This window comes from Aedes albopictus, chromosome 3 (assembly GCF_035046485.1).
Source record: "Aedes albopictus strain Foshan chromosome 3, AalbF5, whole genome shotgun sequence".
NCBI classification, from domain to species: Eukaryota; Metazoa; Arthropoda; class Insecta; order Diptera; family Culicidae; genus Aedes; species Aedes albopictus.
The window spans coordinates 146,544,719-146,565,082 of NC_085138.1; the positions used below are offsets into that span (position 1 = coordinate 146,544,719).

Below are 20,364 nucleotides of genomic sequence, written 5' to 3' on the forward strand. Positions count from 1 at the left end.
TCCTTATTATTTTGTAAATACAAGAAACATTGGTTGTTACACAAAAACACTTCTTTCCAGGGTGACACATCGGGCGATTACAAGCGTGCTTTATTGGCCATCGCTGGATATGTGTAAAACGAGAGAAATGTGACCGATAACAACGACAACAACAACCTCGAACGACGTGACTTACATCAAAGAACAACAACAAAACAACACACATTTGTTTAAATGGATGTTGCACTTTTCGTTGTTTCGCTTATTATTTGCAATGATCTGAAAAAAAAACAAAAGCCTACAATAATATGATAAATGTCCCTCCATTTGCAACACACCCATAACAGTGTCCCCAAGTAGACTCTCACTAGTTGTTATGCCTTTACGTACTGTTTTCAACCCATATCTAGATATTTAAGCAAAATACTTATATATTTTTCTACATACACATTTCACCCGATCACAAAACGACTTACTGAGTAAGCAAAACTAAGATTTTAAAAACTGTTTTCGTGACCACATTTAAGTGGAATTTTTCGTCTATATTTTGTTATTGATTAAAGATAATAAAACAGTATATTAAAAAAAAAAACAAATTATGCTTTGGTTTCCAATTCCATTCATCATCTAACCCCCAAATTCATCGCTTTTCACGTATCGTGGCTAATATTTCACATTCATCCGATCTTTGTGATTAATCTTCTTACAGCAACAGTAGTAGATAGTGGTTGGCTTTCAGTAGCACCACTTTAGGAAAAAATCAACATATATTTATTTACTATCAAACCTCTGAGCACTCTCGAAATGTTATTTTTTTTTGAAAACTTGTTGCATTTGTTCTATTTATTCTCTCTATCTGTGCCACACCACCACAGGAGGACCTCGGAGGCGACAACGCAGAACTTTTGTACCATATGGCAGCTTATTAGGGGGTGAAACATTCATAACCCTGACCAATCTGAATTCCACTATTTGAGATTTATGCCTGCTATTCGATTGTTCAGCATGAATGATGCTAGTTATAGGCGTGTACTCGACAGATAGTGTACTCGAAAAAATATACCATATTTCAAACATGTTTGCATAAAGTGCACATATCAAATTAGTATGTTTACAAGTATACAAAATCTGAAACATATTTGGCATTTCGAAAGTATACTAATTTTCAAAATTTGTATTATTTTATTATTACAGTTTTTTTTATGAATTTCAATAAGTTTATATCATTGACTATATTATAAACAAATGGCAAATAAATATATGCAATTACTTTTTATTATAAATATTTTTTAATCAACTTTATTTTGCATTTAAGCTAACCATTGACGTATATTCGTTCTTTTTCATTCTATATTATTTCTATAGCATTTTTCTATATAATTTAGCTTTCTCTTTTTTAAATTTTGTTAGCAACATTTTTTGACAGAAGCACAAAAATACTTTTCCAAAATATCTCATACGAACCGATCTAATTATCATCAAACACTTTAAAATTTCTATATTTCGCTTGGGTGACAAAACCTCGAAAGACTGAACGTCGAATGCCAAAACGCCGAAAGGGACAAAACGTCTAAAACGAGTAGTCTAAGCAAATAGTGGGTTCTTTATTCTTTTACAGAAACCCATTCTTTCATTTTGTCACGTTTTGACCTTTCGTCGTACATATTGTCACATACAGAAAAACTTTCATTGAAATCGGTTTGGGTATTTCTGACTCTGATGAAAACCCTGTAAGAATATTTTGTAGGAACTTTTGGACGAACTGTCGAAGAATTTTCGAAAGAACCCCGGGGGACAATCGCGAAAAAATACCTCAAGGACTTTACGACGAACTCCTTGGGAAATTTCCAATTAAACTGCTGCAGGAATTCCCGATATTTGTTGACTAACTCCAGAAAGAATTTCCAAAATAATTTCTGGAGAAGCTACTAAAACAACTCCTGGAGAAATTTTCATGAGCCCTTCAGGGAAATATGTGTTATGGAGTCCCTAAATCCTGGAGAAATTTTAGCAGGTATTTTCGGATTAACTAATGGAAGGATTTCCGAAAATAATGCTGGGAAAATATCCCAAGGAACTTCTGGAGGAGTTTTCTATGAATCTTTAAGAGTTATTCTAAAAGAGTTCCGCAGGGAACTCTGCCAGAAATTCAAGAAGGATTTATTGGAGGAATTTCCGAACTTGTGTAACTTGTGCTGGAGGCACATCTGGAAGATTTTCTGATAATTTCTTGAAATAAGTTTCAAAAACCGTAAGAAATCCTAGTGAATTTTCCATAGGAACTCCGTAAAAACTCTAGGAAAAAATTTCCGCTGTACCTACTGAAAAACTTAAGGAACTTCTTGTAGAATTCTCGTAATAACTCAGCTGTCGAAGGACCTCATCAAGGAATTACCGAATTCATTGCTCGAGGAACTTCCGAAAAAACTTTTGGTGGATTATTGATTTAACCGAATATTTGGAAAAAAACTAAAAAGAAAATTTTCGAAAATTCACCAAAGCAATTCCTGTTGAAATTTTCGTAGGAACTTTTGCAGGAACTGCTGACGAAACTCCTGAAAGATTCTCCGAAGAACTGCTTGAGAAGTTTTCCATAGGAAACTTTAAAAATAATACCTGGAAGAACTCCAGGAGGAACCTCGATGGAAACTCCTGAAGAAAATCCCGTATAAACTCGCATGTCATCATTATGTAAAGTGCAAGCAACCCCGGGAGAATGGAATGGAACTCCTGGAGGAATTCTAGATACTTTTTACTGATTACAAAAATAATTTCCAAAATATCTGGAGCAGTTACAAAAAGAACTCCAGGAGGAATTCCCATAAGAACTTGAAAGGGAATAGGTGTTGTGGGGTCCCATTCTGGAGATTTTTTTAGTAGGAATTTCGAGCTTAACTTGTGGAAGGATTCCCAAAGAAGTGGAGAAGTTTTCTATGCATCTTCAGAATGAATCTCCAAAAAAGTGTACTTCTAAAGGAGTTCCAGAACTTGCAGAAGGAACTCTTGGAGGAATTCATGAAGTTACTTTTGTAGAAACTGATAGACGAACTTTTGGACAATTTTCCGAGTAATTTCCTGGAATAAGTCTCAAAATCCGTAAGAAATCCTATGAAGTAATTTCCACCGCATGAAATTTTAAAAGTAATGCTTGTGATATTCCAGAAGTAGATTCCCGAGAAACACTAGCGCTAGCGTAGTTACGGTATACTTCGTAGATTGGATACTAACAACATTCATGTACAATTCCAGAAGTAAATTCCCGAGAAACACTAGAACAAAAACTACTGGAGAACAATCCAGATCAATTCCTGTAGAAATTTCCTATCTAATTTCTAGGGAAATTTCTGAAAAAAAAACACTGGCATAAATTTCGCTGGCAAAAAGTCCCTGCAGAATTCTTGTATGAACTCATGGAGGAACTGCCGAAGGAACTACTGAAGGAGCTTCTGGAGGATTACCCAAATAATTTCTTGATGGAATGTTCAAAAGACCCCATGGGGAAATTTTCGAAGAAAGTTCTAGAACGTTCTAGAAAACTCCCCGAAGAAACTCCTGCTGGAATTTTCGAAGAAACTTTTGGAGAAACTACGGATGAAACTCCTGAAAGATTCTCCAAAGAACTGTTTGGGAAATTTATATCATAGAACTCTATGAGAAATTCTTAAAGGAACAGATGGAGTTATTTCGATGGGAACTACTGAAGAAAATTCCGTGAGAACTCCTAGAGAAATTTCGGAATCGAAGCCCTGAAGAATTCTTCAAGTGAATTCTTGAAGGCATGCGTTTCCGAATTTACTCTTGGAGAACTTAAAAAAAATCACAGAATAAATTTGAAGAACTTCTGATGAAACTTTGGCCCAATAGGTAAAAAAATCCAAAAGAACCACTGGGGAAACTTTCGATTTCTAGAATATAACCGAAGAAATTCCTGCTGGAACTGCTTCGGAGGAGCTGTGGATGAAGCACTTGAAAGATTTTCCGAAGAGCTGCTGCTTGAGAAGTTTTCGATGGAACTCCATAATAGATTATTAAAGGAATATCTAGAGGAATTTCTGTAGGAACTCCAGGCGGAACTGCGATGAGAACTCTTGAAGCAAATCCCGTGAGAACTCCTAGAGGGATTTCTGAATGAATTCCTAGAGAATTTTAAAATGGATTTCTGATGGAAATTCCATAAGTATTTAAAGAAAAATCTGGGAAAAATTCTGAATGATTATCCAAGTCAGCTCAGGAACTGATTTCCAAACAAACTCTGGCAGAAATTCCCGAAGAAGTTGTCATAGCAATTGCCAAAGGAAGCCCTGAAGAATTCTCCAAATGAATTTTTGAAGGGATTCTCGGAGAAACTTTTGAAGGAACTGTGAAAGAAACTTCTGGAGGACTTATAACAAATTCTATAAGATCTTGTAGAAGAGATTCCGAATTCACTCTTGGAGAACCTAAAAAGGTGAAAATCTAAACAAGATCTATAGGAATCCCAGAATAAATTGATTGAGGATTATCATGAATCATCAAAAGTTCAGCTAATTGTACGATCTGATGATGGAACTTATCAAGGAATTACCAAATTAACTGCTCCAGAAACTTCCGAAGAGATTGCTGGAGGATTAACCGAATATTTTTGGAGCAATTTCCTGGGAAAATATCTTAATAAAGCTGTAGAAAATTACTCGAAATTGCTGGAGTTTTTTAAGGCACTTATGGTGGAACTGCGGATGAAACTTCTGAAAGATTACCGGAACAACTGCTTGAGAAATATTCTATAGAACTCCATGAGAAATTTTCAAAAGAACATCTGTAGGAACTCAAGGCTGAACTTCAATGGTAACTCCTTAAGAAAATCCCTTGAGAACTACGAGAGAATTGCTATTGGAAATCCAAAAATCCGTGAAAAATTCTGAATGATTTTTTCAATAAGATCCGGAAAGGATTTACTAAGGAACTCTGGCAGAAATTCCCAAAGTAATTGTCGTAGAAACTCCCGGAGGTATTGTCGAAGGAAGCCCTGAAGAATTCTCTAAATGAATTCGTGAAGGGATTCTCGGAGGAACTTTTGAAGGAACTGTCGAAGGAACTTCTGGGGCCGATTCAAATATGACGTCCATCATTTTTTGGGAATTTTAGACACCTTCCCTCCCTCCTCTGTCACGCTATTTTGTATACCTTATACATGGAGTGTCACACTTTCTCAGACCCCCCCTCTCCCTTAAACGATGGACGTCATATTTGAATGACCCCCTGGAAGTTTTCCTGGAAGAGTTTCCGAATTTACTCCTAGGGAACTTAAAAAAAAATCTGGTGGAGATTCAGAAAAAGATCCCCAAGGAACCCTTTTTTTCCACCTCCATAGAATTATAATTTGCTGGAGAATTAGGCATAATGGAAGAATTTACGAAAGAAGAATTTTCCAAATGAACTCTTGAAGAGATTCTAGGAGGAACTGTCGAAGGAACTCCTGTTAAAATTATTTGCTAAACTCTGGAGGAATTCCCGATGGAATTTATGGAAGAATTGCCGACGAAACTCTCGTAAAGTTATCCAAAGGAACTGGCAGAGAAATTGGTGAATTAACTCCGAAAAAAAAATCTAAGATACCGCAAGAATTTTCAAATTAACGCGTAGAGGTATTTAAAAAGATTTGCTGGAGGAAGTGCATAAGGACTTCGTGGAAGAAGGCCAGGAAAAACTAGAGAAGGAGTTTCCGTATTTTGAGGAACCCCTGAAATTCTGGAGGCATTTTTAATGGAATTTTTTCTTAGAAACAGTCAAACTACAAAGTATTGAAGCGTTGGAAAAATATTCGAAGGATCTATTGAGAAGTTTTCGAATGAACTTTTGAAAGTTAATGGTTGATAGAATTATCCGGAGAAACTCCTGAAGATATCTCCGAAGGAACTCCTGGAGAAATGTCCGAATGCATCAGGGAATATTCGTATGCTCTCCTGAAACAAAAATCAGAATTAACTATTGGAGGATATCCACAGGAACTCCCGGAAGTATTTCCGAATAAAATCCTGAAAAAAATTCTGAATTTTTCCAAGAATTTCCATGTCAACTAACGGAATTTCCAAATCAATGCCTAGATGTGTCCTGAAGCAGCATCTGTAGGAGTTCATCTCTCCAATTATCTTAAGTTTCCATTCAAAGGTTTGTTTCCCTTATGTGTTCCCTTAAATAGTTCTTTCCGAGATTTTTCTGTAATTTCGAGAGTTGTTCCTGGGATTTCTACCAGAATTTATTCCTGGATTTGTCTGCAAAAGTTTTTCACAAGGTTTCTGCAAGAGTACCTCCCGGGATTTCTTCCAGAGAAATGTTCCCGCCATGTTTCCAGAGTTTCGAACTGAATTGCTCCGGAGATCCTTCCACAACATATCGAAAATTTAAAATTTTCTTAAGGATTTTTTCGTAGTGGTTTTCCAGGATAGTTTTCTCTCGGGATTTTTCCAGGGATTTCTTCCAAAACGTTTTCCGATATTTCTCTTAGATTTGCTTGCCGGATTTCATCCGTAGTTCCTCCCAGGATTTCTCTTAGAGGTTTTCAGATCTCCTCCTTGAATTTTTCTAGTATATTTTCACCTGGGATATTACTCTCAGAACTTTTTTTTCCGAGTTGTTTTAGTTTTTCCGAAATTCCTCTCGAGATTTCTTCAATAGTTCATTGCGAATTTTCTCGTGAAATTCACCTGGATTCATGTCGATATTTCTCCACGAATTTCCTACAATAATTTTGTAGCTTATCCCAGGCAAGACAAAAACTCCTATAAAAATCCCTACAAGAACTCTATGAACTATTGGAGGGATCCTAAAAGGATTACTGAGAACTTCGAAACAACATCCGGGAAGAACTCTAGGAGTAATCCTAAGGAAACTCTTCATAAAAATATCAGGAGGATCGCTGCAATAAATTCTGTTAACAACTACGTGGAAAAGCCTGGAAAATGCTCTCATGAAATCCCGGAAATAGGCAAACATCTCAATAATATCTCAGGATCTGGAAGAAATCCCGAGAAAAATCTCAGCCTCAGGTGAAACTTAAAAAGGAAAATCTCGCGAGAACCTTTATGAAATAATCCTAACGAAACTCTTGTAGAATGGGAACTCCAGAAGATAGCTCATAAAAATTTCTTGAAGACATTACAGGAGATGATTCGGAATAAATCCGGGGAGAAATTCCTGCAGAAAATTCGTGAAAAACTCCTGAAAAATCCAGGGAGGAGCCGTAGTAAAAATCTCAGAAATAACTCCTGTAGAATAATAAAAATGTAGAATAACTCAGAAAAATCCCGGGAGGATGTCCTGGAGAAGTCCCAAGAGGAACGCCGGAAGAAACGTGGCAAATCTTCAAGATAAATCCCGACAACATCCAAGATATATCATAGGAGAAACTCTTGTAGAGATATCGAGATAAATCCTAGAAGTAAACCCACGAAAATTTCTCTCTGCGAGCAATACCGGGAAACCCTCTGGGAGAATTTCTAGAAAGAAAATCTATAGGATCTCTAAGAAAAACTCCAGAAGAAATCGGTCGGAATTCTGAAATCCTGGAAGATTCTGGGAAGAGGTGTTCGAAACTTGGAATAATGCCGGTAAGAATACAAAATAATATCCGGGAGGAATACAAAATTGAATCCCAAGATAACAGTAGTGAAAAAATACTGAAGAAATCTTGTGAGAAACCCTGAAAGGCATTTCTTAACCCTTTCCTTCCCACGACTTTGAACGACTATATCTATGCCAAAAAATCGTTTCCGAAAAAAGTCGTAGAACAAAAGTTATTGCAAATTGGCTAAATTTTTCGAAATCAGTGAAAAAAATTTTGGTTGTATACCAATAGGTTTTTGATTGTTTATCAATAGTTCAACTATTGAAACAAGTAGTCAGTAGTTGGGTTAACCTTATGAGGTTATAACCATATTTTAAAAATTATTGCATCATATTTATCTAATTTCGTTTGTCCGGAGTTCGTCGAAAATCGATGGTGCTCTAGAGCAACCATGAGAAGTAGAGGGTTAAGAAGTTCTAGAAAGGAATCCACACGGAGTTTCTGGAAAAGTCCTTGTAGAAGAATTTGTAGATGGATTTCAACTTACAGATTCATCCACTTCTACATGGAATTTGCAGCATCTTATCAAAATCGTCGGCTTACCAGAAATATCAGCTAGAGTGCTAGATCTAGGTGCCCTCTTTTTGTTATTTTTGTTTTGTTAGTTGCGTACAAATGGTATTAGATGAAACGTGAGATGAAACAATAATGTCAAACACGATAAAACCTGCAAAAAACTTGTTGTTAACGCGGAAACGAAAAACATTTTCCACTACAAAAAAAAATAGAAGATACCTTGATCCATTCTCTTCATGTGCACGAAAACCGATTTTCAAAATGTTGCTTCGTTATTTAATAAAAAATCAAAAACCAAAAAGTGAGGAAATGCTTCCAGTTTCGCTTTAAGAAGGTTTCACAATTTTTTTTTAGATTCATAAGCACGTTGAACATTTCACATTTGCAAACAAAGTTTAATGGAATATTGCATTTAAGACGAACTATTGATTTCACTTATTTATTAGAAAGGCAAGTGACAATTCAAAAGAGTCTCAGTTTTATTAGTAGCAAGAAAAACGAAAAACTTAACTCATTTGAGAAAACTTCCAATCAAGATTTTAAAACGTGTAAGGTCACATTGAACGTAAATAGCCAAGTTTAATACTAAAACACTCCAATTCTAGTGTCATTGCTACTTAAAACTTGTTTTAATCACTTTTCCTGATATTTTTAACGAGTGTTCCTTTTATTCCTTCTGTTTACTTCGCAGGAGGATTGCGAAGGCGACCTTGGAGACCTGTTGGCCACGTTGGCGTCCTATTAGATTTAAGGCTGCTCTCGTGAATTGTTAAACTAACATTAGTCAAAAGCTGCTGGCACAAATTAAACTGTTTTATTTAATATTAGAGTTCATAAGAAGATCTTCAGCCCAAGGCTGTTTAATATTTGAGGGAATCCGATAACTCATTTTTGTAGAATTGTTTTATGAATTTGTTACTTTGCTTTGGTAATGGAATTACATCCTTTTTTGTTTCATTTACGGCCACAATTTCTATGACTGAATCGAATCCGTTCCCATTCTCCGTTTTCTTCTAGGATGACCTAGGAAGCGATTTGGGCAACTTGCTTGCCGAACTGGCTTCGTTCTAAGGCGCAGCTTCACCTTAAATTATGGAACAATCTGTTATATTGATGAATCTATTGTGGATGTTTTAAGTATAGTGATTCAAAAAGTATTTATTACATAGCTTTAAAACCATTTAAGCACTCTGAAATAGTTGGTCCATTGGAATAAATAAACCATTGTGCATTGTGTCCTTGTTCTGCGTAAATTATATTGCTTACCACTATGTGTATGGTAAATCATACCAAAACGGGTGATTCGTTATGCACCATCGCTATGTTACCCCATAAATCATTCATGTATGACAAACATAATCATTTTCTCAACGTGATGACAGTCCCTGCTTTTTGCTTCCATTCCCAAAATCCGAAACCAAAACATTGTTATTTATTCACATAATCAATTGGGCTTGCAACAATCTTTAAGGCTAAGAGCACACTTCTCTGTCAAATTTCGAGCCGTGTTTTGAAAGCAGTACCTTTACCTTTGCAGGACGATTTGAGCGGTGACTACCGAGACGTTTTGGTAACTCTCACCGCCTTTTAAGGGTTCAAATAATCATCACCGGGGGAATTGTTTCAAGTATTGTTGCTAAGGTGTTTTAAGTGTATTTATTGTCGTTTCTTTCACAATAACAAGTGTACGCATGTTTGGTTAAAAACTTTATCACAGATTCGGTCTCTAAGACTGTAAAAGTAATAAAAAAACTTATCCCTAAAAGTCCGTAGCCTAATATCACTTCTTCCGAACGCCTCTAATACCGGCTTGACTGATTTGAAACTTCACTGCCATACGTGTCCGAAATAGTCCCTTTTCCACCGAAGCTATGTGAACTCCGGCTGGGTCCTCGTCGGATTGTCCGAGAATCACTCTTTGGTTAATCTTATGACTGTGGGTGTCGCCTAGGGCAGGTATCACCTGGGAATCCTGTCCGTTGATTCGTGTCGTTACATCGTTGGTGATGACAATCTGGTGATAGGAAAATGATTCGAAACAAACTTGGGCGCTAGCAAGCGAATCTATACCCACCGCACATTTGTACTGTTGAGCCAGAACATGTAGTTTTGTAAGTATAACGTGATCCACCTGTATCCTCTCGAAAGAATTCTCTATATTATTTCTTATAAGAAAAGATATTGAGTCAATCACCACTAGTTTTATCTGAAAAGCAAAGACCTTGTTATGTTTCAACAAATCTATGGCTTTAAATCTATTACCTTTTCTCCGGATTTTAAAAGCCTTTCAAGCGTTTCGATTCCCTCCAACATTTCACTACATTCATGAATGTGTCTGTAGTACACTCCGTTCATTAATCTATCGATGGTAAAATCACGTGTGGCCGCAACGAGTTCTTTCTTGTGGATTTGCACCAGTCTTTGACAGTGCCGGACACAGGCAGAAGCTATTTCTGTTGAAAAAAAAAAAAAAAAATAATAGACCTGGTAGCTCAATCCTAATATGATACTTATGGCCTGAAATTATACCTTGTAGTCTGCCGGGATGGAATCCAAAGTTCGTGTCGAAATAAACTGCCTTCGCGCCTAGTCCTCCCAGCTGAGCTGGGATCTGAGCGTTGATGCACAACTGCAAGCTTTATCGATAAGTGTAACATTATTATATATTGTAAGAAGCGACTAGCTCGGAGGTATACCCTCTCAGGGTCGGCAGATATCTGCTCAGGAAGACTCACAACCCACTGAACGGAACAATGGCAGACACACACTGGAGGACAAAGACATTTCTCACGAAGTAGTACAAAATACATGTGGAAGTTACATTTACTTATAATCTATTTATTTTTCTAAATGAAACTTGGGTTTAGTGGGAAAGGGGGGGGGGGGAGAGGGTGTATTACAGAGGGGTTCGTTGCGGCCGTTTGGATGCTGGTGAACTGTATGCATGCGTTGAGAGAGAGAGGGCACCTTGGGTGTACTTGCCACTTCGTATTGTGTTGTATAATGGGGGCCGTAATGCGTGGATCCTGGGGCATCGATCACGTACTGGCTGGGGTTTACTGTGCGGCGATTCCGTAGTGCCGCTCCAAAACTGGTACTCCGACGTCCAACGCGCTCGTTAACGGGGTAGTAACACATTGGATATTGGGTACCAGCAAGCGGGGCAAGCCCACGGTCCTCACTGGAACCCTCACCTCCATAGCGTCCGTTACTACTCGCCCGTCACGTGTGGCTCGACAATATCGAATGGGGCTTGTCGGCCACCAGCACGTGGCTCGCCGGACCCTCGCTGTCCCTCAAAGGGGGGGGGGGGGTGGTTTGCAAACAATACGGGAATCTATTTCGGCTTGGCCTCGTTGTCGATCTGCTGCGGGTTAAATCGCTGACACACTCGTTGGTTGCAGTAGGGGGACTCCTCTCTAACACAGAGGTTCGTCAAACTGGGATTCGTACAGGGACTTCTACGGTCCCGGAAACGTGACTGTTCGTCTGCACAGTCCAATACTTTCTGCCCTTCGTTTTTCTGCTCAAAAATCGGTGCTCCCCATTTGCGTTTCTCGTGGCTTCGACAGCTCTCATTCTTCCTACACTCTCTCTCCTTTTACTTATTGCCGAGAACCAAGTCAGTGGTGCAATATTTTATAAAGGTGTATGTTTGAAAGGAGTGAAAGGGGGGGGGAGGATTGGTTAGTTGGAGTCTACGAGTAACTACTGTGAACGTTGAAATTCTAAACAGTGTCTGTGCCTTCCACAGTGGTTACCATTGTTGCCAGTTTGTCGGTAACAATATTAATAAAATAGAATTTAATTTTCCATTATATTGAGATACATTCTGGATAAAGTTTCATAGAATAATCGATTTTTTTTAACAGTTCAAAACCTTATCCTTAAAGCGAAGAACAATTAAATTTCATTAATAGAGACGTAAGTACAATATTCAGAAAGCTACGAGCAGCTTTTTTTTGGGAATAGTTTATTTTCAGAGTAAAAAACCCCAAATACCATAAGTCTTGAAGCTAATGTCTCAGATGAGGGAGAAATGCTTCGATGAATGGATTTGCGGACATCGCACAGGAAGCCCTGAAGGATCTCGTAGCACGTTCGATGCTTGTCGAATACCGGGGGTTTAGGTTGTATACCACCTGGGGTCGTTTACGGTGAGATTTGGCGTAGATTTGGTTCGAAATCTCCCAAAAAATGACCATTATGGATCATAATGCAACTGCTTTTTATAGTGAGGAAAAGTAGGCCGTAGTGACACTAAAACGGCAAATATTATAATGCCAAGTTGCAAAAAATATAAGCATTTTAATAATAAATTATTGATCGAAAAATTAGATATGGTTTTCATTTCATCGTTACTTGTTGCATATTATAAAATGTATAAATGTAAAATATATCATCAAATTCATTATAATAAGTGATTTTGTGTATAAGCGAAACTCATTTGCACGAAATTGGGCACTATCCCAAGACAGAGTTAAAGGAAAGCTGTATTTTTTTTCTAATTTTTATCGCAAATTATAGTGTCAGCAGCACTAAATAAGGGCATTTTCGACAGCTTTATTCTCTTCTCCAAACTGCCAAAAATAAAAACCCAGACACCCTTTCACAAAAATTGTTTTCAAAAAAAAAACTTTTATGATAGAAGTTAATTCTTAATTGCGTGAAATATGGGCACGTCAAGTAGACGTGTGCGCCGAAGCAGTATTCACCGGCGGCGGCATTCATAGTGATTTGTGACAGCGGCGGCGGCGACGCCGGCGCCACGCCGTTTTCCCTATTCGGCGGCGGCGGCGGCGTAATCGGCGTGCGTTTCTTCAGAAAAAATCTCCAGAAAATGTTTCTCCAGGGGGCTTCCTGGAAGATCCTCAGATATTCTTTCACGGGTGGGATCATAAACTTCTCTAGAGATGTACAAAAAATTTTCTTCATGGAGTTTTTCAGATTTTTTTCCGGCGACCCTCAAAAAAAAAACCCTCCAATAATTCTTTCAGGAGTTCCTTTAGAAATCACTTTGGGATTTAATTATTTTTTGACATTTCTTTTGGAATATCTCAAGAATATCTCTTCTTGGAATTACTGTATAGCATTCTCCGGTTTTCCAGGATATTTATTTTCGCGATTCACAAGTTCTTCTAGGCAAATTGTATCAGGGAGTTTTATCCACTAATACCATGCAGACATTGTGCAAGACATTCTTTCCAGAATCCAGAAGTATGTTAAGAGTTCCTCCACGATTTGTTTCAAACCATTCTTCAACAATTCATTAATGGATTTATTCATGATTTCTTTTTGAACCTTTCTCTGCAATTTCTGCACAAATTCCCGATGAATTGTTTTCAAGGATTCCTTTAGAAACATCTTGATGATTTTATTCAGAAATTCCTCAAGGATGTTTTTTTTTAATTTCTGGATGCGACTGAGGTTATATACTGTTACGGTTTGGCTTCGCAGTCTTAAGGGGAATGGAAAACACTAGTTTTTGATTATTCCCGACGTTTCGGTCCGTTTGGGACCTTTTTCAAGGGTTCTAAAAGTTTAATATTAGTACACTCACTAGTATTAAGAACTAGCGATTGTTTTTTTTTAGGTCTGCATTATACCCCAGTCTGGAATAGCTTCCAAAATGAAAGCCACTACCTTCTTGGGATTTATATTCCACCAGATATCTCGGGGATGCATGATGCATCCACCGAAATAACGTTCTCTCTTCTTAAAGAGAAAACTACACTCACAAAGTAGATGTTCCGAGCAAGGATGGGAAAAAATCATTAAAATATTGCGTATCCCTCACTCACATCCATGCACAATCTGATGCGAGTGTGCTTCTCCCCCAGCCAAGCAGAATCTTTCCACTTTCATTGCCCATTCTTTCTAATCGCCGAGCACCGGGCGACGCAAGCAACGGCGGCCGAATGAATCGCTACCGAATCTGAGTGCCGAAGGCGAACGAACCAATATTGAACGAATGTTTGCGTTCTGAGTCGGGTGCGAGAGCATTCGTTTTGGAACGTTCATTTAGCGTTCAGTGGAAGCATTCAGTACTGGGAATTGAATCAGTGAGTGCGTTTTGATTCAATCAGCTGAATGCCACTCGGTAGTTGAGTGAGAGAGCGAACGTTCTTTTCGTATACACCGATGCAAGCTGATTCAATTCGCTCTCTATTTGTTTCTCTCCTGATTCGCTTCGTTGGCGTCGGTGGCGAGCCGTTCGTGCTGCGTTCGTTCTTAGTGCGCCGTGCTCTCACTCAGTATTGGGTTGTTGGCGTTCTTTTTGCTAGTTTGCATCGCCGGCATTCGGGTGAGCGAATGAGTTTTCCCATGCTTGGTTCCGAGGTTTCAGAGTTGAAACCACAGAACCGACATTCTTCTGATTGAATCTTCTTGAGCTTCAATAGAAAGTGTCGAGATGGGCAGTGCCCGGTTAACAATCCTGTGTACACACTTAATTCGCGTTTACTAAGTTTCAGTAGTGTGTTCGTGTTTTTTACGCTTGGCACGATGAAAAGTCATACGTTCGTTTTGGTCTGGATCGGGAGATTAAGGGTTAAAATTCATTGCGTTAAGTTCATCATTCCACATTTTACTCACTTAGATTTAGTCCGATCGAGTATGGACCATCGTGATGTGGACAAACTGTTTCTTCTCCAGCGGTCTGGAATTCGGGTTCTATCTTCGCGATGATTTCCCTTAAGACTGCAAAGCCAAACCGTAACAGGATGTTTTTTTTTTTAATGCTTTCCGCGATTTTATCAGAAACTAATCCAGGATTTTCCAAAAATTTCACCTACAGTTCTTCTAGAAAATCCTCCTGAGATGGCAGTTTTTTACCCTGTTGAGGAAATTAAACCACTGCGTCTAATAAGGGCTCCACCAAGGGCTTTTCCAGGAGCTCCTCCAATGATTGTTTCTAAAATTGTTGCAATGAAATTGAATATTATCAGGAAATTTTAAAACATTTCAATTGAAATTCTTCCAGATAACCCTTCATGGATAACTCCTACATGATTTATGAAATTTCATAAAATACTTTTGTGAATATCTGTGGTGTAATATCTCAAAGAAATCCCGGAGAAATCTCAAAGGAATCCCAGGAAATATGTCTGAAAGAACCGCAGGAGGCATTCCGAAGAGAAAAAATGTCTAGGCATTTCTTCGGTAAACCCTGACAATATTTTCCAAGGGGCTCCTTGGAAGAAAATCATGGAAAAATGTTTGAGGCTCTTACTGACATTCATGAAAAATCATTAAACTACTGAAGGAGTCTTAGGTGATATTTCAGATTGAATTCTTTAATTGGCTTTGGGAAATTTGGAGAATTTTTGAATAAATTGTTTATTTAATTCCTGAAGATTATGTGAAAGAATCCCTAGGAATTTTCTGAAATAATTCTATAGAGAGTTGCTAAAGAAATTTCTGGAAACTCTTCCTCAGAAACCCTTGGTGGAATTTCTACAAGGATTTATTTATAAATATTTTGAAAAATTCCAAGACAAATCTTTTAATAATATTCATGGAGGATGTTCGGAAAGAATTCCCGAAGGAATTCACGAACATAATTTTAGAATAATCCCTGAAAAAATGTCTGGAGAAATACTCGAGCTTCTGTAAAGATTCCTGGTAATTTCCAAAGGAATATATGTAAAGTTTTCTAGGAATTGTTACTACAGTTGACTCTCTACATCTCGATATTGAAAGGACCATCGAGATAAGGAGAGATTGAATTGAAAAATCAATTTGTAATGCACACTAGATTGAAAAATTGTCCGTAACTGAGAAAAACCGTCAACAAGCAGATGTCATTTCGCCTTCCCAGAATGTTTTGCACTAAGAAATGAGATCTAGCAACCTGTAAAAACGGGCATATCGACATGGAGAGAAAATCTAGAGCAAAATCGAACGAGATCGTATCGAGATAGAGAGATATCGAGATAGGGAGATATCGATATGTGGAAAGGAAAATGTATGCAGATTGAAGGGACCGACCAAACCATCGAGATAGGGAGAGATATCGAGGTTTAAAACATCGACATGTGGAGAGTCGGCTGTAAAAATATTTCCAAATTTCTTGAAGAATCCGAAGGAAAATTCCTAATGGTATCCTTGGAAGAATTTCAGGAGGAATTACTGGTGAAATACGTGAAGGAATACCCGGAGGAACTCAAAAACTATAAGATTTTTTTTTTAAATCACTGAAAGAATATCTACTGGAATTACAAAACAAAATCATGGAAGAACTTCTGAAGAATGTCCTGGAGACACTCCATGAAGAAATTTATAGAAGCGCTAAAAGAATTTTCGAAGTATCCAATAGAGGAATTCCTGAAAGAACCTTAGGATAACAGTGTAAATATAATTCCTGGAGTTATATCTAAAGGACGAACATCCTTAAGTTACGCCACGTTTTGAGGAGCGAGGGGTTTCGAAGAGTGATAATTTCAGAGGAATCCTGTACCAAAAATGTGCCATATGTAGAAGGGAGTAAAGGAGATAAGAAACATTCGGTTTTTTGAAGAATCCTTGAATACATTTCTTAAAGAATTCTGGACTTTTCATTTTCGAAAAATAAAACGCTGTTAGAATGTCAGGAATCCATGGATACTTTTCTTAAAGAATCCCGGAGAAATTTTTGAAATAATCCATGGGGGAGTTTCTTAAGCATGGAGTTTTTTAGAAGAATTCATGGTAAAATTTCTGGAGAGTTCTCAATAGTAAATTCTGAAGATTTCTTGGAAAATATGCCTTCAGGAATGTCATTCGTAAACTGCCATGAAAATCTTCCAAGAGATAAACAAATAATATGTACCTAGGAGAATTCGTTTGTGAACCTAATTAGATCACCGCCAAGAATGTTTTTGATAATTCGTTATGATTTACAAAAGGGACTCGCTTTGTACTTAAAATAGAATAAGTGAGGATCTTCAAAGTATTGAGTCTGTCTTGGTTCGTCGTTGCATCGCGTCGTCGTTCTGTCTGTGTGCTTTTAGAGGAAAAAACTAGTTTTCGTGCGAGTCCGTCGTGTGATGCCAGCAGCGGATGACATTTCAGTCTGTCTTGGTTCGTCGTTGCATCGCGTCGTCGTTCTGTGTGCTTTTAGAGGAAAAAACTAGTTTTCGTGCGAGTCCGTCGTGTGATGCCAGCAGCGGATGACATTTCAATCTGTCTTGGTTCGTCGTTGCATCGCGTCGTCGTCCTGCGTGCGTGCTCGTCTTCGTACGGGGCGGATAAGTGTGTTTTTGGAGGCAAAGTGGAAGTGTCGCTTTTTTCATTCGGATCGGCCGCGTCGTCGTCGATAATTTGAATGTGCACATCGTCGTGCCGCACCCGTGTGTTGTTGTAGCGGTTTAGTGTGATTTCGAGGCCAATTTGTGGAAGATGCTGCAGCACATACGCACTGGATACTTCGAAGGATGTTTATTGGTGAGCTCGTTCCATTTTATCACAATAATTAATGCTATAGGATGTATAAAATTCTGCACTGGGTTTTGTGTATTTATCTAACAAATATTGAAAAGTTCATCACGTCATGTGTCGGCGCTAGTTCCAAATGCACATTTAGTTGGTAATAAATATTTTTCTTTCATTTTTTGCATGTACACAAAAATTTGAATGGTTCGTCATCTTCGGTATCGACATTTGTAATATTTTAGACCAAATGAATAAATGTTTTGACTCAAATAAACGTTGCATGAATTTCTGGAAAAAAGAGAGGGTCGGTAAAAGTTAGACGGCGAACCATGCGGTAAGATCTTTCTGATTTATATATCCCGTGTTATTTTGTTAATACTTGTGAATCGATCGCGTTCAGCATTGTCTCGCGCGGAAACGCAAACTACAGATGCGTCGGTGTTTAGCATTGTGTTCTCCTTAGTTGCGAATGAATAACTTATGTAGGGTGAGTTTTGAGGCACAATAGATCGCGTTCGTCGTCCAAGGTTTAGAAGGGTATTTCTTCGCGAGCGCATTATTAATCGCGAATCAAAACATTACATTCGTTTACCACGTCGAAATCCTCAACACATCTCCATTTCCCCTGTCCAAACTCCTAGTGATTTCTCGTAGTAACGCAGAGAATTCCTCGGTTATTGGCCTAAGCGAGAATCACGTCATCATTTCCTTCCCTATCCTCAATTGACCTGCATTCGGACGCGGCCGGCGCTGCTATTGCTTATTGAAACGTATTGGGATTGCAGCATTTACACAATGAAGAGAAAGCTAATCCCAAGCGCCATCTGTTGGTTCTTTGTGTAAATGCAGTTGTCCTTGCAATAACAGAGGAGCAACCGCGGGCGGTCAATCATGCTCATGCTCATGCTCAAAATAGAATAAGTGAGGATCTTCAAAGTATTGCTGTAAGAAAACACTTGAGTAAATCATATAAAAATGTTATAAAAGATGTACAAGGAGAACTTCAGAAAAATACATCTAATATGCAGAAGAGGTTTTGTGCCATTTTGAGAAAAAATTCGAAAGGAAATCACTCAAAGGCTAGCTCAAAGGGGCTTTCCTCTTCCAAATTTTTAGTTCAAAATAAATAATAATTATAATAATAATAATAAAAACATCTAATATGCAGAAGATAAAACAATAGAAACTGTTTAAAAATTGCTATCAGGTTTAAATAGGTGGATCGTAAAGTGTTGGCAAAAAAATCTTTGTCGTTTTCCCATCGGCGTGGAAAAATATGAACAGCAGCGCGCCGGGTCAATTTAACTGGCGGCGGCGGCGTGGAAAAATCGCCGGCGACGGCGGCGCACACGTCTAACGTCAAGTAAAGTCTGTTGAAATTTAAATCTAATATTCTGTACTCACCACATCTGGGTTTTTCCACTTCCGGGCGGACCGCAGAATTCGGAGATCATTCCAACCGGTACGCCGCTTCCGATTGCTTGATCCAGATCCCGGCAAAACGTGACGACGCCTAGCTGTTTGCACTCTTCCTTCCACAAATCCCAACTTGTTTTAGTGAACATCTAGAATGGCACTTTTTGTTAAAATTATAATACGGAGAAAGTAGTTTCTAGTTTGTAATTTGAATATTTTAAAATATTTTAGGATGCAAGTTTAAAAACTGTTGCGCGCGCTAGAAATTTGCGACGCGAATGAACACTTTGCATGTAAACAGATGGCTGCGTGCTTGATTCACGTTAAAATTTAGACACTCATTCGCGCGACTACGAAACTCAACTCAGTCGCAGTGTTGCCACATTTTTTTCAGTTTTCATCTGTGATTTTGGTCAAAAAAATCTTTTTCATCTGTAGGAAATTTCAGAAAATCTTAGTAAAAATCTGTGATAGGTTAATGTCTCCAAAATAGAATATTTTTGAACAATTTGTTTAAAAAAAAGCGGAAAAAATGTTCTTAGAAAAACGTCGACCAAAACACTCCCAGGTTGCACTGAAGATCATCAGAAACCACAAGAACGTCGAAAACAATGCGCCTGAGGCTTGGCCTAGGCCATCCAACTAGAGGATTTAATTTCTATTATTTAAATTTGAGTACCTGAAAATTATAATAAAGCTTTTTTTCACGAAAGTCATTATCATTGTTTTAAAAATCTTAAAAATCTTTTTTATTGCAAAAATCTTTGATCTGTGATCACAGATATCTGTAGGCGAAAATGGGAAAAAATCTGTGTAATTCTAGGTAAATCTGTGTATGTGGCATCACTGCTCAGTCGCACTTGTCACACTTCTGGACGAACATTTGAAAAGGGCCTATCTGCGTTGCGTAAACAAACATGTTTTTGTCTCTGTAGGGCCCATCTGCATCCACCCACGCACATCAACACCCTTAACAGATAGCTTGGAAAACAATCTTTCTGATAAGGGTGTTGATGTGCGTGGGTGGATGCAGATGGGCCCTACAGAGACAAAAACATGTTTGTTTACAAAAAGCAGATAGGCCCTTTTCAAATGTTCGTCTAGACTTCAGGATATTCTTACCAACAAAGCTAGCCACACGGAGAAATCAAACTACCTAATTTTTGGGTCAATTTTACTCAAAGCTGAGTATATCGAATAAACTAGTTACCCAAAATTAGGTTGTTTTCCCTCTTTCCCCCACCGATGTTGTCAAAAACAAACAGAGATGCGTCTACCCAATGGGGGTCCTTGAGGCCAATAAGCCAATTTTGAGTAAATGTAGGTATACTCAAATTTGGGTTGAATGAGGGGGGGTCTTGGGTTGAATTTACCTACTCTTAAGTATATTTTATTGCTGGAGGTAAAGGCAATTTACCTAGTGTGAGTTTAATCGATTT

General features: G+C 38.1%; 2 protein-coding genes across 8 annotated transcripts in view; one reads left to right on the forward strand and one right to left on the reverse strand.

Annotated features, from left to right (window-relative positions):
• LOC109426220 (annexin B9) overlaps positions 1–9,814 on the forward strand; it is a 53,977-nt gene extending 44,163 nt beyond the window's left edge. For 2 of the 6 annotated variants that reach the window (XM_062859366.1, XM_062859367.1), the window contains exon 6: positions 61–575. In XM_062859366.1, coding sequence (XP_062715350.1) covers positions 61–117 — 57 coding nt within the window. In that variant the 3' untranslated portion in view covers positions 118–575. Of the gene's footprint in view, positions 1–60; positions 576–854; positions 1,017–8,789; positions 9,337–9,635 lie in introns of those variants that run through there. The other 4 variants (XM_062859370.1, XM_062859368.1, XM_062859369.1 and 1 more) reach the window with 4 other exon arrangements.
• A 63-nt stretch (positions 9,815–9,877) lies between these two features.
• Positions 9,878–19,169, reverse strand: LOC109426221 (DNA repair protein RAD51 homolog 3). Of its 2 annotated transcripts, XM_019701675.3 has the most exons (5): positions 18,914–19,163; positions 10,628–10,734; positions 10,361–10,551; positions 10,173–10,304; positions 9,878–10,112 (listed from the first exon to the last, which is right to left on the reverse strand). In XM_019701675.3, exons 1-5 carry the CDS (start codon positions 19,072–19,074, stop codon positions 9,879–9,881), a joined length of 825 nt encoding a protein of 274 aa, XP_019557220.3. In that variant the 5' UTR covers positions 19,075–19,163; the 3' UTR covers position 9,878. The 2 variants fall into 2 exon arrangements, with proteins under 2 accessions (XP_019557220.3, XP_062715357.1); XM_062859373.1 differs by having other exon boundaries at positions 9,878–10,304; positions 18,914–19,169.
• Between the last annotated feature and the right edge of the window lie 1,195 nt (positions 19,170–20,364).

Excerpts from the sequence above, each read along its gene's own strand:
- LOC109426221 (XM_062859373.1), bottom strand. The coding sequence starts at position 19,074 with ATGTTCACTAAAACAAGTTGGGATTTGTGGAAGGAAGAGTGCAAACAG. Across the intron at positions 10,735-18,913 it reads AGTGGAAAAACCCAGATGTG|CTTGCAGTTGTGCATCAACG; the intron begins GTGAGTACAGAA and ends TTATCGATAAAG. Across the intron at positions 10,305-10,360 it reads TTTTAAAATCCGGAGAAAAG|ATAAAACTAGTGGTGATTGA; the intron begins GTAATAGATTTA and ends TTTGCTTTTCAG.